The sequence below is a fragment of the Vitis riparia genome, chromosome 18 (assembly GCF_004353265.1).
Source record: "Vitis riparia cultivar Riparia Gloire de Montpellier isolate 1030 chromosome 18, EGFV_Vit.rip_1.0, whole genome shotgun sequence".
Classification (NCBI taxonomy): Eukaryota; Viridiplantae; Streptophyta; class Magnoliopsida; order Vitales; family Vitaceae; genus Vitis; species Vitis riparia.
Genome location: NC_048448.1, coordinates 3,503,508 through 3,520,047, shown reverse-complemented (window position 1 = coordinate 3,520,047; position 16,540 = coordinate 3,503,508). Strand labels below are relative to the sequence as shown.

The 16,540-nt window shown below is 36.6% G+C and overlaps 1 protein-coding gene across 3 annotated transcripts in view; it reads left to right on the top strand.

Moving 5' to 3' along the window:
* The first annotated feature begins 10,706 nt into the window (after nucleotides 1–10,706).
* Nucleotides 10,707–16,540, top strand: part of LOC117907374 (histone-lysine N-methyltransferase ASHR1) — a 30,892-nt gene continuing 25,058 nt past the window's right edge. The window contains exons 1-7 of one of the 3 annotated variants that reach the window (XM_034820895.1): nucleotides 10,707–10,853; nucleotides 12,552–12,823; nucleotides 13,159–13,293; nucleotides 14,242–14,296; nucleotides 14,410–14,528; nucleotides 15,981–16,069; nucleotides 16,150–16,231. In XM_034820895.1, coding sequence (XP_034676786.1) covers nucleotides 10,754–10,853; nucleotides 12,552–12,823; nucleotides 13,159–13,293; nucleotides 14,242–14,296; nucleotides 14,410–14,528; nucleotides 15,981–16,069; nucleotides 16,150–16,231 — 852 coding nt within the window. In that variant the 5' untranslated portion in view covers nucleotides 10,707–10,753. The remainder of the gene's footprint in view (nucleotides 10,854–12,551; nucleotides 12,824–13,158; nucleotides 13,294–14,241; nucleotides 14,297–14,409; nucleotides 14,529–15,980; nucleotides 16,070–16,149; nucleotides 16,232–16,540) is intronic. The other 2 variants (XM_034820893.1, XM_034820894.1) reach the window with 2 other exon arrangements.

Here is a 16,540-nt window from a genome sequence, read left to right as displayed (position 1 = left end):
CCGGCGCGTCTTCGGGGATAAAACAATGTAAGTGGTTATCGTGACAGCAGTAGCGTACGATTTTCGGTCACCGACGCCTTTAAAGCTGTCGGATGTAATTAAAAAGTGGTGGGACCTCCTTTTTTGCAGCATCAACGGCCTTTGAGGCGCCTGTGACGACGACAACAGCAAAGTGAGAGCTGATCTATCATGCGTGTCTAAAGAAATCCGTGGCGATTGATTTGAATGAGAACCCGTCCGAGTAATCATGATTAAAGTGATTTTAGCCCTTATTATAGGCGTTTTTCCTAAGCAGGAATGGGGATTGAGAGTGTGCAATAGGGTCTCCAACGGGCGGGCCGGGCCGGGCCTGAAATAAGAGGCCCGTGGCCCAGCTCGGGCCGGGCCGGGTCGGGCCATGCAAGAATGGTAGGCCGCCCGGCCTGTGAGCCCGCGGGCTGGTGGGCGGGCCGGCCGGGGCCGGGCGGGCTTTTTTATTAAAGCCAAAATGAAACAAGGGAAGGGAGAGAGGGGGATTCGAAAGTGAGAGTTGATCTATCATGCGTGTCTAAAGAAATCCGTGGCGATTGATTTGAATGAGAACCCGTCCGAGTAATCATGATTAAAGTGATTTTAGCCCTTATTATAGGCGTTTTTCCTAAGCAGGAATGGGGATTGAGAGTGTGCAATAGGGTCTCCAACGGGCGGGCCGGGCCGGGCCTGAAATAAGAGGCCCGCGGCCCAGCTCGGGCCGGGCCTATGGGCCCGTTGACCAGTCAACGGGCCGGGCCGGGTCGGGCCATGCAAGAATGGTAGGCCCGCGGCCCGGCCTGTGAGCCCGCGGGCTGGTGGGCGGGCCGGCCGGGGCCGGGCGGGCTTTTTTATTAAAGCCAAAATGAAACAAGGGAAGGGAGAGAGGGGGATTCGAAAGTGAGAGCTGATCTATCATGCGTGTCTAAAGAAATCCGTGGCGATTGATTTGAATGAGAACCCGTCCGAGTAATCATGATTAAAGTGATTTTAGCCCTTATTATAGGCGTTTTTCCTAAGCAGGAATGGGGATTGAGAGTGTGCAATAGGGTCTCCAACGGGCGGGCCGGGCCGGGCCTGAAATAAGAGGCCCGCGGCCCAGCTCGGGCCGGGCCTATGGGCCCGTTGACCAGTCAACGGGCCGGGCCGGGCCGGGTCGGGCCATGCAAGAATGGTAGGCCCGCGGCCCGGCCTGTGAGCCCGCGGGCTGGTGGGCGGGCCGGGCGGGCTTTTTTATTAAAGCCAAAATGAAACAAGGGAAGGGAGAGGGGGGGATTCGAACCCCTCCCCTCATGGTTAAAATTTGAGGCTTTAACCAACTAAGCTACAAACTTTTTATGTTTATTAATGGACTTAGTTATATGTATATAAAAATACAGTATATTATTTAAAAAAAAAAATTAAAGGCTCCAACGGTCACATGTCAATTTTTATTTTTATTTTTTAAATCTTCCTATAAATACATCTTCTTCCTTTTCATTTTTTTCATCAAATTCTCTCTATTTCTCTCTCTATTTCTCTCACATTCTACAATATTTCAAATTCTTTTATTTTTCCATCAAATTATACAATATTGTTGGTGGTGCAAAACAAGCATTGGTGGCTCCAAGAGTTCAAATTTGCTAGGAATTTCTGCATCGGTTCTCTAATTGAGTAACATACTTCACCCCTACTACTTTATTTTTTTGTTACATTTTTTTTTTATATTTATTACTTTATTATTTTTGGCATAATATTTTATCAATAATTATAATATGACAAGTGCTTCTTCATCTAGTCCATGTGATGAAATATCATCAAACAAAAAATTTACTTCAAATATATGGAATTTTTTTGATAGAATAGAAATAATTTTAGAAAATAATAAAAAAGAAATAAAAGCAAAATGTAAAATTTGTAATAAATTTCTTACTGGTGGCTCAAATGCAGGCACAAGTCATTTAAAAAAGACATCATGAAAATTGTAAAACTAAAAATAATGTAGATATTAGAAATTATATGCAATTAGGTAAAAATGAAAGTGGAAATTTAAAAACATTTTCTTATGCTGAATCTAACTGTCGTGAAGAAATGATTGATTATATAATAAGAGCAGAACAACCTTTTAACATGATGGAAACTCATGATTTTGTAGGAACAATTCAACGAGATATTAACCCTCAATTTAAAGGTTGGTCTGGAAATACAGTTAAAAGAGATATTATGAAAAAATTTTATACACAAAAAGAAATTTTAAAAATTTTTTTTGCAAATTTTGAAGGAAATATTTGTTTAACATCTGATATTTGGACATCTTTAACTCACACTGGTTTTTTATGTATAACTGCTCACTACATTGATAATGAATGGAAATTAAATAAAAAAATAATTTCATTTAAATTAATAAATGCTCCACATAGTGGTAAAAATATAGCATATTTAATAAATGATGAAATTATAGATTTAGGCATTCGTGATAAAATATTGACAATAACATTAGATAATGCTACTAATAATGATGCAGCAATACATAGACTAAAACTATATTGGCAAGTAAAAGAAGATCATGCTAAAATATTTCATGTGCGTTGTTGTGCACATATTTTAAATTTAATTGTAAATGATGGATTAAAAAATGTTGATAGTACATTGGAAAAAATTAGAGGCATTGCATATAGTATTAATAGTTCTCGAGCAAAACATGAATTATTCTTTCATTATTGCAAAATGTTAAATATGAAAAGAAAAAATATAAATTTGGATATGGTCATTAGATGGAATTCCACATATAAACTTTTACAAAATATAGAAAAGTAGTCGAATTATATGAAATACAATTAATTAATAATGATTGTGAAGCAGATATTTATGCATTAAATGATTATGATTGGCATATTGCGGATCTTTTAAGAGATCTTTTTGAAGTTTTTGATATTTCAACAAACATTTTTTGTGGTGTATATTATCCAACTTCAAATCGAGTTATTACGCAAATAACTAATATTTTTCTTGTATTTAAAAAATATTTAAGTTTTGAAATATTTAATGATACAATATTTGCAATGATAGAAAAATTTAGAAAATATTGGGGAGAAATACCTTTAATTTTTTATATTGCTTTAATTGTGGACCCTAGATTGAAATTTGAAGCTTTGGATGAATGGTTAAAAGTTATTTATTTTAATGACCAAATAAAAATTGAAGAAATTAAAAATGAAATAAATTCATTATTATATAATTTATATAACTATTATAAAGAAAAATATGGTAATGATATTAATACTATTAAATTACCACCTACATCTACAAACTCCTCATCTTTTTATAAAGGAGCTATAGAAATGTTGAAAAGTCGAAAAAATACAACAAATAGTTCTCCAAATAATACATCTGATTTAGATAAATATCTTAATACTGATACAATTTTATTTGAAGATCAATAAGATTTTGATATTTTAATATGGTGGAAATCACATCAACACAAATATCCTGTACTTTCTATAATTGCTCGTGATGTACTAACAATTCTTGTGAGTACAGTTGCATCAGAAGCTGCTTTTAGTGCAGGTGGAAGAGTAGTTAGTAAAAAACGATGCAACTTAGCGCCAGATGTTATTGAAGCAGGGATATGTGTGAAAGATTGAGAAATAGCAGATAAAAGGATGTATGATTCCATTCGAGAAACAGAGATGCTTGCCGATATGGAATCTTTAAAATTATCAAGATCTTCATGGATGCATGATAGTTCGCCATCACCGCTAGAAAATAATGACTAAATGTATATTATATTTTTATTTTTATTTTTTGTGGTTGAAAAATACAGATGATTGACAAATAAATAGGTGCCAACCTAGTTGGGATGTATTTATTTTGTAGTGATGTAAACTTTTCCCACATTTTCAAATGTAATTATATATTCAATGAATAAAATTTTGAAATGAATATTTTTTTTAATAATTTTTATTTTTGTAATTTTTTTTAAAGGGGCAGGCTGGGCCGGGCCGAGCCTAAAGCCGGCCACGGGCCGCGGGCTTTTTGGAGACCCTTACTGCGCATCTCATTCCCCATCTTATAAAAACATAATTAATTTATTTTGTTAAAAATAAAAAATAATTATTTAAAATTAATAATTGTTAATACTATTTTATTTTAAATGTATATAAAAACAAATAAAATTTGATTTTTTAAAGATATAAATGAGTCAAATTTGTCCTTACCATATACATATTTAATACTTAATTATAAATATAACATTTAAATTATTTTATTTAATCTATAATTGATTAATATGTTTTTAAAATTTTAAATTATTCTTAAAAAATTTTAGATTTATTAAATAATTTAAAGTTTTAATTATGTCTATTATTGAAATTTGATTTTTTTAAAGGTATAAATGAATCAAATTTGTCTTTATGTATATACATTTAACACTCAATTATAAGTATAACATTTAAATTATTTTATTTAATCTATAAGTTTTTTTTTTATTTTAAATAATTTATTAGTTATCTAATAACAAGTAACAGTAGATAATATTCGATGAAAGAAAAATAACAATTAATAAAATAATGGGAACAATCAATATTCGCGAAACACACATTGTTGTATTAGATTCAAGGGTTATTTTTTGACCCAACTACAAGTTATAATATGGAAAATCAGATAATTAATATGTTTTTAAAATTTTAAATTATTTTTAAAAATTATTAAATTTATTAAACAATTTAAATATTTAATTATGTTTATTGTTTTTTATAGTCGTTATATATATATATATATATAGTTAGTTTTAAAAATTTATTAAACTTAATAATAAATTCAATATAAAATACTACCTTATTTGAAATTTATTATCTCTCAATAAAAAAATCATTAAAACATCTTTTCATTTTACTTTGTTTTTAAAAAAATATTTTAAATAATAACAACCAATATAAATTTTTAAAAATAATTTTTTTAAAATAGGTGTGGACCCCGCATTTCGGCTCAATGCGTTTCCCACTCGATGGCGAGCTCGATTTTTATTTGAAAATTTTGATTTTATTTATTAGAAAATAACTTGGAGTCGCCACTTATTTTTGTTTTATTTTTTAAAGGGTAAACAAAATAAGAAAGAAAAACCCTAAGTGTGACTCCTTATTTTGGAAAAGGTGGTCTGTAAAAAACCGGATCGGGTTCGGGGGTCAGGTTACTTATTGGGAAGGTACGGTAAAAACCGTAGCATCCCTCTAAGTCCCTAGAAACGGGTATCTACTAATAAAATGAAGCTGATATGGCAATCAATGAGAAAATCAATGAATACTCAAAGTGATCATGCACACATAAGGGTCGAGACATACATAGACAACGATTAGAGGGAAAATGGGTACATACCTGAGCAACGAGCCGCCAAGCGCTACCAAGAAGTGAGATCAGTGCACAATTAAGCAATAATTTCGAGCATTTCATAGAATCAATCATGCATGGCAAATAAATTAACTAATCAATCAATCAATCATCAAAATCACGTATGTGGGGCCCTCACCAAAGTCCGTTTATTTTAGCATGAATTAATTCCATAAATTCCATTATTTGGAATTACGGAATTAAATCCTTGCTTATTTCAAAACGTTTTTAAAACAAAAGAGATGTTGAAATTGTTTGCCAGAAGGAAAGACGACAACAAAGTTTTATTAAAAATGGGATTCTTGGGTGATCCTAAAAATCCTAAGAATGAAAAATTGGAATTATTTAAAAATCAAGATTTTGAGAAAGATATTTGCAAAATAGGATTTGAGGAAACATTTTCAAAATCGAGTAAAAAGAGATCCGGGAATGTCATATGGCCCAGAGATGGCCATGCAAACCATGCAGTAGGGGTATGGAATAGGTGGCAAATGGGCTCTTGAGTCAACGGTGTTGATTTATTGTTAATGGCAAGATCGGTAATTTGGCTCACAAGGCTGCCTGAATTATAAGCTGCTGTCACTTTATTCATCAGCATGTCACGGGCCCCCTTTCCCTCATCTTTTCTACCTCCACCTCAGTTTCTTTCCTTCAAGTTTTGTTTCAGGTTTGTGCTCCGACCGGAATGACAGTGACATCAACCGAAGATTTTGCAATTCTTTCATTAAGCTTATCTTTTCCATAATTCTGATCTGCTGCCACAACACAATACGACACGAGAAAACTTCAGCCATGAACGCACTCGTAAGCGCGGGCGGCTGGGTCTGTGGGGTCTCGATGTGGACACGTGTCTGTGCCCGTGCCTGAACCCGAGCTTACACCCAAGCCTGTTGTTGCGGCTGTTACTCACTAAACCTGTAGAAAATTCATGACGCGGACCAACACAAACTTCGGCGCTGTAGTGGTTATGTAAGGTTGCATCATGAATTTGCTAGCTTCTCATAAAATCGAAGAGTCTTGGTCCATGAAAGTGAGTAGCTTCCCTATATAGATCCATGTGACAGAGAGTGGAAGACAAGTGGCAGTGTGACTTCGAGTTCCCAGCTTGCCACAGAATTCGCTTGGTGTATTCTCCAAGTTCTGAGCGTCCTCGGTGCAAAACCGAAGAAGGTGGTTTCCATGGTTGCCGCTGCCGAACCTGCCGGGGCCACCACCAGCGTTGCCGCCATTCGGAATCTTAGCTCCCATGAAGAAAACTGGGGTGACTAGACACGGCTTCATGAATCACATGGAGTATCAAAGAGATCTTCACCAACGATGACAACACCACCCCGCTGCTGAGAATAAACCTGCCAAGGTCCCTTGCCGTCCGTGTGATCCGCCGCTGCATGCGGCTGCAACTATGGCTTTCAGTTCGCATGGAAGATGATGGCAATGAGTTGGAAAACGCGATGGGCCGATTCCGGGAATATGGAAAATAAGGACCAGTTGGCTTGAAAGGGATAGGAGGGTGCATGCATAGGATTGGTGGTAGTGAAGTGAGCTATTGGTGATGGGTATTAAAAAGGTGGAAAGGTGACAAGGGTGGCCATGTACAATAGACTCCGTGCACGAGAATGTAAGGTGAATGATGGGTTTGATGGGTACAGGTGACAGTATAGAGATAGGAGCGAGCATGAAGATGGATATGTAGGTGATGGATGTATGTTAGTATAAATACTAGAGAGAATGGGTATGGGTCGTGGGAAGGGTACGCGTGCATGGCTCCATGCATGAAGGAGAGGGAATGGGTGTGGTGGTGAGAGAGACAAAAGGTGATGAGATTGTGTTGAGTGTGATGGGAATGGGTTTAGTGGATTTAAGGTGAAATGGGTATCAATGGAATTGACAACACGTATGGGTATAGAGAGTGAGCATTCACGAGGGCATTATGGGAGATGGCCATGCATGGGGGGTGAGGCATGGGTGTAAGAAGGTGGGCGTGATGGAGGAGGCATGGGAACCAAGGTGCATGGATGATACGTGAAGGTTAGTGAGAGGAAGGTGGTGAGTATAAAAATGGGTACGATGGGTATGACAGCGTGGCTATGGAAGGGTGGCCGGGTTTGCATGGATTCCATGCACGTGGGAGAGCAGATTTGGAACCTCAGTGAAGCCTATGGATGAGCTTTGGAAGTTATGCAAGGTGAAGGAAATCGCCGGGGAAGGAGAGATGAACGACGCTGGTGCCGTCATAGAGAACGGAACGACCTTGAGCGTCTCCGAAGGCGGAGAATGAAAGCCTTGTAGCCGGGCACGCTGGAAGAATCTTCTTTGCTTAGATGGTGAACTCAGTGGTCTGGTGGGGCTGTGCGGAGACGAAGAAGGGGTGAAATAAGGGACAGAGTATGAGAGATGAGAGCTTGGCAGGTGGGTTTGAAATACATGAGGGACGGATAAGCGGGGACGTCCATGTGTATAAAGTTTTCTTTGTGTGGGAGAGCATGAGTTAAACGGGCAGTAGGAAGTGACAAGGGAGGTGGGACCAGCTGGGGCAGCAGGTGTGATGGATGGAGGATTTTGTGGCCATTTTCTCTGAGGTGATCCATCTGGTACTAGATCAACTGGAGCCCAAACAGGAGCCTCATTATCATGCCCCTTTCCTTGAGAAACACTTGGCGAGACGGATGGTAGAATTATTAGAACCTTGAAGTGTGGAGGAGTTTTACTAAGTGATGGTGACAATCTCGGATTGCTTGGTGGCACGTGACCTTTGGTCGTTTCGGATGCTGGAACAGATTTAATGGGTGGCAATACAAGTGGAGAGTGCAAAGCAGGCTTATTTATATGAAATGATGGGCTTAGTGCCTTGCTTTTCGATGGCCTTGCTCAGTGGACGACACCAGGTCATCCCTTATTTCTATTGCACCAGATGAACAGTTTCTTCAAATGAAGAGCTACCAGAAGACTCAGAACTAGAGGATGCAATCAATGGTTCAGCAATTGCAGCAGCATACCAAACATCCCAAACAGCTCTCATCATACGCTGTCCTCTCAAAAGTTCCACTTCTCTTGGAAATGCCCAGGCCACTATGATCTCCACAGCCCAAGGAAATCAACCGTTTGGCGATGGCGAGAAACCATTGGCATTAACTCGGATATTTCTGCCTGATCAAAATCAGAAGCAATACCAAAGGTGGCCAGAAGCCGCAAGAATGCATGAGCTTCCAAGGAGTTCCTGTGGCTGGCATCAATGTCAAGAGTATCCAACTTGGGCTTCCATTCTTCATCAATCGCTTTTGCCGTTTCTTTAACATCATCTGAGACTTCAGAAACAGGTCCCAGATCTGGGTTTGTTAGCAAAATACTAAGGCATGCCATCAGCATGATACAGGTTCGACAGAGACCTAGCACCCTTCTTCCCGTCCAAATTAGGTGTTTCAAATGTGAATGGGTGAAGCTTTTCTGAGTCTGTATCTTCACACAATCTGATGAGCTGGGGATAAGACTTCAACTCCACACTTCCATTTTCACATGACGGAGTTGAAGCCGTTGTCTAGGAATTTGAAGAGCGCATGCCTCAAGAGGAAACATGTTTTAATTCATTGCTGGCACCGTCTGAGGAACACCTGGCAATTCTCCTAGGACAGCGACACCTAACAGCAATGCAGTGACAGATGGCACCACGTCAAAACCGCTGATTAATAATTCTATCAGCACCAGCACTCCAAGCTCTGCTCAAGACTGCTGCAACGTCAGGCGCGTGGCACTGCTTGCCCTGGTAGATTCTTGAACATGCTCGTTTCATCATCTTACAGTCATACCCACGGGCAACTTATCAGATTTCCTTCGAGAACCTTTCCTTCTCACTGTTTCCTTTACTTTTCTTCCTCTTTCTATACCTTTTCCTTTCCATCATTGTTCAAGTCACCTTCCAAAATAATATGGGTAAGACTTGGAGTGGTTGAAGTAGCATGAATCTCTTCAGAGCAACTTTATTCTCTGATAACATCAAAACCTTGAGGATCCGTATCTTCGCAAGGGGTCACAGCAAGATTCCCCTTCTCATAGTCCATGCATTTAACACGGTCTCGGAGCAACGAGTAGCCATAACAAGCAAGAAATAATGGAAATAAAGCATGAAAGACAACAGATGAGGATAGTCTCACCTAAGGCTTCACTCATGAGCCACCAGTGAACCCTCCGGTTATGTGAGACTAAACACATCAAAATATGACTATGGGCATGATTGTGGAATATTTCACAGCAAAAACATGGCATATTAAGATTAACAAACTCATGCATATCTCAACAAACAACAGGTGGCTTTCATTATCCACCCCAAGCAAAACCAACAAATATTCAAGCATCAACAAGAGATATGGAAGAGAGATAACATCCAAAACATCAACGAGCCTGCAGTAAACATTACCTGAAGAAGTTTTCCTCCAGCAAAACCAACAAGACGTCCAAGCTCTTCCCCAGAAAATCCGTCTGCCCCCTTGCTTGAAGCCAAAAACCCCCTTTTTATCTCCCCCTGTTTCTATCTTCCACAGCAAGCCACTACCGACTCCACTGTTGCTCCACTCAGCAAGTATGGCACCTCTGACCACCAGCATGGCCGGCCATCTTGGCTTGCTGCCTCCACCAGCTTGTCTCATGTGTCGAAAGGGGTCCCTCCACTTGCCTAGGATGCTGCCAGCTTCTCCGGGTGCTCGAAATAGCATTCCTCCAATGCTATAAAAATCCTAAAAAAAGCTAAAATCTACTGGTTTCCTGAGAGGGGGTCTACAATAGGATAAGTTTTTATTATTTAAAAAAAAAAACTCTCAAATATTTTTTTTAATGAAAATAAAAAATTATTTCAAACTTTGTGCAATATGAGATTTTTTAAAAGTAAAAATAAATTAATTTAAATCATATATATGGATATTATTGATGATTCATTTTATTTTTTCTATTTTTATTATAATTTTTACCTCAAATTTATTCTTATTTAAAAGTGAATAATAATAAACTATGTGCAATAAATATTATTGTAATTACATTAAATAAATATTTATTGGCATCTAATTAATATATGTCATGTGTCAATAAAAAATCGGTGATAAGAATAACGATATAATCAATATATTATTATAATTCACTGGATTAGTTTTTTTTTATTTATTTTATAGAAAAAAACAATTTATAAAAAATATAATAAAATAAAAATGATCACAACATATCAACGAGAGCGTTACTTTTAGAGTTTCTATTTTTTAAGAAAAATATTATTGTTATTTTTATTTTTAAATGAGGCGGTGGGCTGGATTTGGAACGTTAGGACTTAAAACCCTGTACACCGAGGCTGCCCAAATTACAATAGAAGTTACTAGCGGAAGGGCGACTCTTCTCTACGATGGAGGGTTTGCAAGCTGATCTCTCACCTAATGGTTTAACCGTTTCCACCACCCCAGAGAAAGGTCGATGTCTCTTATCGATCAAAGATTTCTCTCCAGGTCTCAATTTCAATTCACATTTCTGTTTGTTTATCTTTGAAGATCCTAATGTCAATGCTTGTTGGACAATCGGTTCACGGGAGGAAAGTGAAAGTGAAAGGAAAGGAAAGGAACGGGAAATTAAAATCAAGAAACTGGGGGAAATATTGTTATTATCATTATTTTTCAATTAAGCATATTTTCTTGAAGATCAAACAACGGAAAGTTAAGAAACTGTTGGAAAAGAGAAGATGCAGAAAGGTATCTTGAATAATTGGTTCATTGAAGACCAAACAGCTGAAAATCAAGAAATAGTGGGGAAAGAAACAAACAAGAAAGGGAAGCATTTTTTTTTCTCTTCTCCCTTTTAGTTTTCTCTTTTTCACTTAATCAAGAGCTCTAGGTTTAAGGCTACCTTTCCTTTTGTTTTCTTTTGTTGGTCGGCAAACAGATCATGTGCACTGCAAATATTTATAATACTCATGTTTGAACAGTTTTTTGATTTTGATGTGCTTCCAGGAAAAAGAGAAGGAAACAACAAAAAAAAAGGGAAAACATGCACTTTTGATTTTTTAATCTCTCCTTTTTATTTTTTTATTTTTATTTTTATTTGGTTTTGCCCAAATGAACTCAACTATGCGTTCTAGTTTCTGGAGAACAAAACAACCGAAAATCAAGAAATAGTGGGAAAAGAGAAAAACAAGAAAGGGAAATTTTTTTTTTCCTCCCCTTTATAGTTTTCTTTTTTCTTTTTCACTAAATCAAGAGCTTTAGGTTTAAGGCTACCTTTCCTTTTGTTATCTTTTGTTGGTCAGGAAACAGATCATGTGCACTGCAAATATTTGTGATACTCATGTTGGAACAGTATTTTGATTTTTCTGTACTGCAAATTTTATTAAAAAGCTTTGGCCTCCTGTTTGATATAATATTTGAATGTCGCATTGACGATATTCCCAACATTTTATTTCTTTACTCTTCCTCCTCCTGTCTGAGATCCATGTAGAGAAGTCCAAGCCTAACATGAAATTGATCTCTATGGCGTATGAACTTTGAGTACCGCTCTAAAGTATCAAACTGTATGAAGATAGTTGTAAAAATTGTTAAAGACATAATGTTGAAGGTATTTCTGATTTTCTTAAACTGATGGTCTTTCAGTGGCATTATAGGTTTAGATTGGGTTTGGAAAGATATTCAAGGAAGAGTTGGGATATAGAGTGTCTTATGCCTCTTTGATAGGCCATTTTGAAAGAGAAGGACCTCTTCGTGCTTCCATTCTGCCTTACAAATTGATTGGAGTTGTTGTGATGTGAAAAATAATTTGTGAACCAATGGTTTACACCAGGCAATTGTTGGCTGCAAATACTTGATAAAAGAATTGGATATGAGAATGCTGCTAATAATTTTGGGAATGTTCATAGTAGAAATTGTTACCATGCTAGTCACTTGAAACTTGGCATGATAGATCTATGGAGGAGTGTTAATGTCAATTTGAATCAACTTCTACTAAAAGGATAAAACAGATGTTCAGCTAAACCTAATAAAAAGCATTACAAATTGGCATCAAACAATCAGTGGCTTCAGAATTTTGGTGGTCTGGCAATGCATCAGAATTGAAGATCTTATTACTCCAAGTTGCATTATATAAAACCCATTATTTGTGTGTATGTGGGCATACATGTGGGTGCATAATACTATGTAGATTCTATGTTGCACTTGCAGGAGAGGTGATCATAAGCCAAGAGCCTTATGTCTCTGTGCCAAACAACTCTGCAGTTCACTCAAGATGCGAGGGATGTTTCAGATCAAGTAATCTTAAAAAGTGCTCGGCTTGTCATGTTGTGTGGTACTGTGGGAGCACATGCCAGGTGCATAACAGGATGCATCATTCTTCATCAAGTTCAATAGTCATTGCTTCAATTTCAATATTTTCATGCAACTCAGATGGTTTGACCCCAAGTTCGCTTTGGCTTCATCTGTCTCTAGTTCCCAATGTATTACTACTTAATGCACAGGTTATCTGTTAGTGTTCTTTTATTCATCACAGTCATTGCATGGGATGCCTAAATTGTGTTGGATCTTCTCTTTAAAATTCTGATAGAGAGATCTTATATGCCAAAATTGCCTAGATGGTCATTAAAGCTTGTTGTACTGTTCTGATGGAAACAGTTATACATAAGCAAGTTAATAAATTGACATATTTAACTGTATGGCTATGTAATCTCCTGGTGAAAGAAATTTTGAGGTTAGCATTTGAAAAATATTAACAGAAGGGACTAGGTACTGTTGTCCTCTGTACATATTGATTGCATGTGCTTATTGTTTTCAGAAGTCAGACTGGAAGTTGCATCGTCTTGAATGCAATGCATTGTCAAGGCTTGAGAAGGAAAGGCAAAAATCTCTTACACCTTCTATACGCCTGATGGTAAAGCTCTACATGCGGAGAAAATTGCAAAGTGAGAAGGTGAATAATTTATTATCCCCTGGTCCTAATGATGGAGTTTTCATCCCTTTAGTATGTATTCTAATTTATTGCTTTACCTTTTTCTGATTAAATTTATCGACCAAGTTTTTTTCACCTGCTGCAGTGGATTGGAAATGCTTTGCTGACTGAAGATAAAATTGATCTGGGTGATATTATCACCTCAAAAAACAACTTAGAGATGATTAAAGACTTACAACTTGATTTCATGTTTTTTATTTGAACTTCATTTTTTTTTGTCTACAACACTGGCATGGATGATCTAATTCTCTGTCTATTTAATTCATTCCAGGACTTGGAATAGTGTTCTCTTTTTTGTTTAAGGACGGATCAAAATGATTCCTTCCCCCTTAAGAAATGCTTGCAAAAACTTAAAAGTGGATTGGGTTAACAAGTTATCTTCACTTTGAGTTAAGTATAATCATAATTGTAGCTTGCCTACCATTTTACATATTAACATGACACAAATTATCAGGAGCTAAATTTTAGCACCCCTAACTTTGAGTTACTATGATAAAATTCATGCCTTGGTTAGCAAAAACAAAAGCTTAATCCTAGTCGATGGAAGATGGGGTACTAGGCTGAACTTAATGGCACTCTACAAGGAGGACTCAGTCCATTATTAGAGTTCTTGAGGTTGTTTTGGAAGGTGAAAATTGCATTTGGATTTTCATTCTTTGGGCTTATAAATTCTTTTTATTTATTTATTTATTTATTCTACTTTTGTAATAGCTATGAATATGTCTTTGTAGCTATGCTACATTGTTTGTCTTTCTTGTCAGGGTAGATAGACAGAGAATACTGTTTTATTTCTTGCTAAGTGCAAGTTACTGGTTTCAATTGGCTCTGTAAAAATTTTTTGCTATAAGTTCTTCAACTATAAAGCTAATGTTTATTAAGTTTCTATTTATCATTTTGTTTTACTGCCAGATCATGCCAACTACTGCTAGAGACAACTACAACTTGGTGGAGGCTTTGGTGTCCCGTATCCTTTTTTATTGTGGTCTCTGGATTTGATTTGCTTGATATGTTGCTGTTTCCAATTTCTGTGCTTTCATATGTTAACTGTTTGATTTGACTTGACCTCTTTTCATATAGACATAACTGACATTGATGAGAAGCAATTGGTGCTCTATGCACAAATGGCTAACCTTGTCAACCTGATACTTCAGTGGCCTGATATTAACGTAAAAGAAATTGCAGAAAACTTTTCTAAGGTCTTTCCCACAAGTGATTTTGGGTTAATATTACCTATAATATCATAGCCATTCTTTGTGGTTTTACTGGAGTATTCGGTCTACCTTAAAAGTTTAACTGCTGTTCCTTGTAGTTTGGTGTACATGTTGAGCGTACCTCTCATTTTCCATTATCAATCTGCAATCCTGGCTTGCAATTATTTTATGTAAAGCATCCCCTCCTAAGCTTTGGATTGCAAAACTCTACGGTGTTTAAAGCAACTTGATAGCAAACTAGTGGCTGCACTATCATGTTGGAAACTTGAGGGTTATTCAAGCATTTTTGCAAAATATAAGGGGTTATCTCAGTTCTATGGAAACTTGATGGATTCTCTGAGAACATACTTGGTTGGCTGGAAATGGAGAGTGGATGCGATATGGAAATCCTATTTGCACCTTTGATTTGCTACAAGAGCTGATAAGAGAATTATTTTTTGGTCTTTTTTTTTACTTCCTTTCCCAATATAAATGATTACTCTTTTATTACTTATTCTTTTTTTTTGCTTTGCTAATTTATTTTTTTTGTTATGACTATTACTATTAAATAGTTCATAATATGAAATTGATTAATAAATCAATGCAACTCTTCTTTACAAACAACTTTATTGTCATTTTTAATTTTTTTTTATCATCAACAAGCAAGAATTAACTTTTGTATTTAATAATTTGTTCATTTGGCTTCTTCTCTTTAATATTATGGTAGAAGCTAAAATGTGATAATCAAATACTATAATTTGGTATTAATTTGCTCCTTGTGTTGTGCTGAAGAGGAGACGATAGATCACATCCTTGTTCATTGTTCCAAGGCGAGGGTTCTATGGGATTTCGTGTTTTCTTTGTTTGGTGTTAATTGGGTCCTTCCGTTTACGGTTAGAGACACTTTTTTAGATTGGTTTGTTTCCTTTAAGGACAAGAAACATAGAAAGGTTTGGCGGGCAGCTCCTCTTTGTTTATTTTGGACGGTTTGGAAGGAAAGAAACAAGATAGTTTTTGATAATGAGGTTTTGTTGATACAAAGATTGAAAAATTCCTTTGTTTGTAATCTCTTATTCTAGGCTAAATCTTGTATAGTTGTAGGTCCCTTATCTTTAATTAACTTTGTGGACTGGTTGGGTTCTTGTTGAGGGTCGGTGAGTGCTTGTCTCTTTTGTTTCTTGTTTTTAGGTGACTCTTGTATACTCCTTGTATGCTTCGGGTCGCCTTTCAAGCACCCTTTATCTAATATATGTTATGTGGGTTTATCTATCAAAAAAAAAAAAAAAAAACTATAATTTGGTAGTATTGAACAAAATGTGGGCATGGTCCTCACAGTTTTGAAAGATTGATGCCTGATGATTTATTTATTTTTTCCCCTGAAATCTGATACTTTTGCAAAGGGAGATTGATGTCTGATGAATTTTTGTCTGAAATATGATCCTTCTCAATTGCCTGCAGCTTGCATGCAATGCTCATACCATTTGTGATGGTGAACTAAGACCACTTGGTACTGGACTATATCCTGTCATTTCAATTATTAACCACAGGTAAGTGCTTTAGTGGATTAACTTGTGTCAATTTTTCATCCTTCTGCTGTTGGCTCTGCTAAATGATTCCAGTGTCATAGCTGCTTGCCCAACTCTGTTTTGGTATTTGAGGAAAGGTTAGCAGTGGTCCGTGCTGTGCAACATATTCCCAAAGGTACTGAGGTAATATATGTTTTTCTTTTCTGTTGTTGGTCTTTCTTAATTATATCAACAAATATAACAAGATTCATCCATGACCCTAAGGGTAACAAGTCTAAGCTCATCTATTTAACAATCACATCAAGACCTTTTTCTCCTGACAACATTCATTGATAAGGGAAAACTTGGCCTAACTTGAGCCTGAAATTCTATTTTGGCTTGTATATTTTGGTATTATATTAAACTCTCAATTAATTTTGAGAGTAATCTACAATAGAGTGGGAAGGACAAGGAAGCATGTGAGGAGGGGAAAAACAGCATTGTCATCGAACT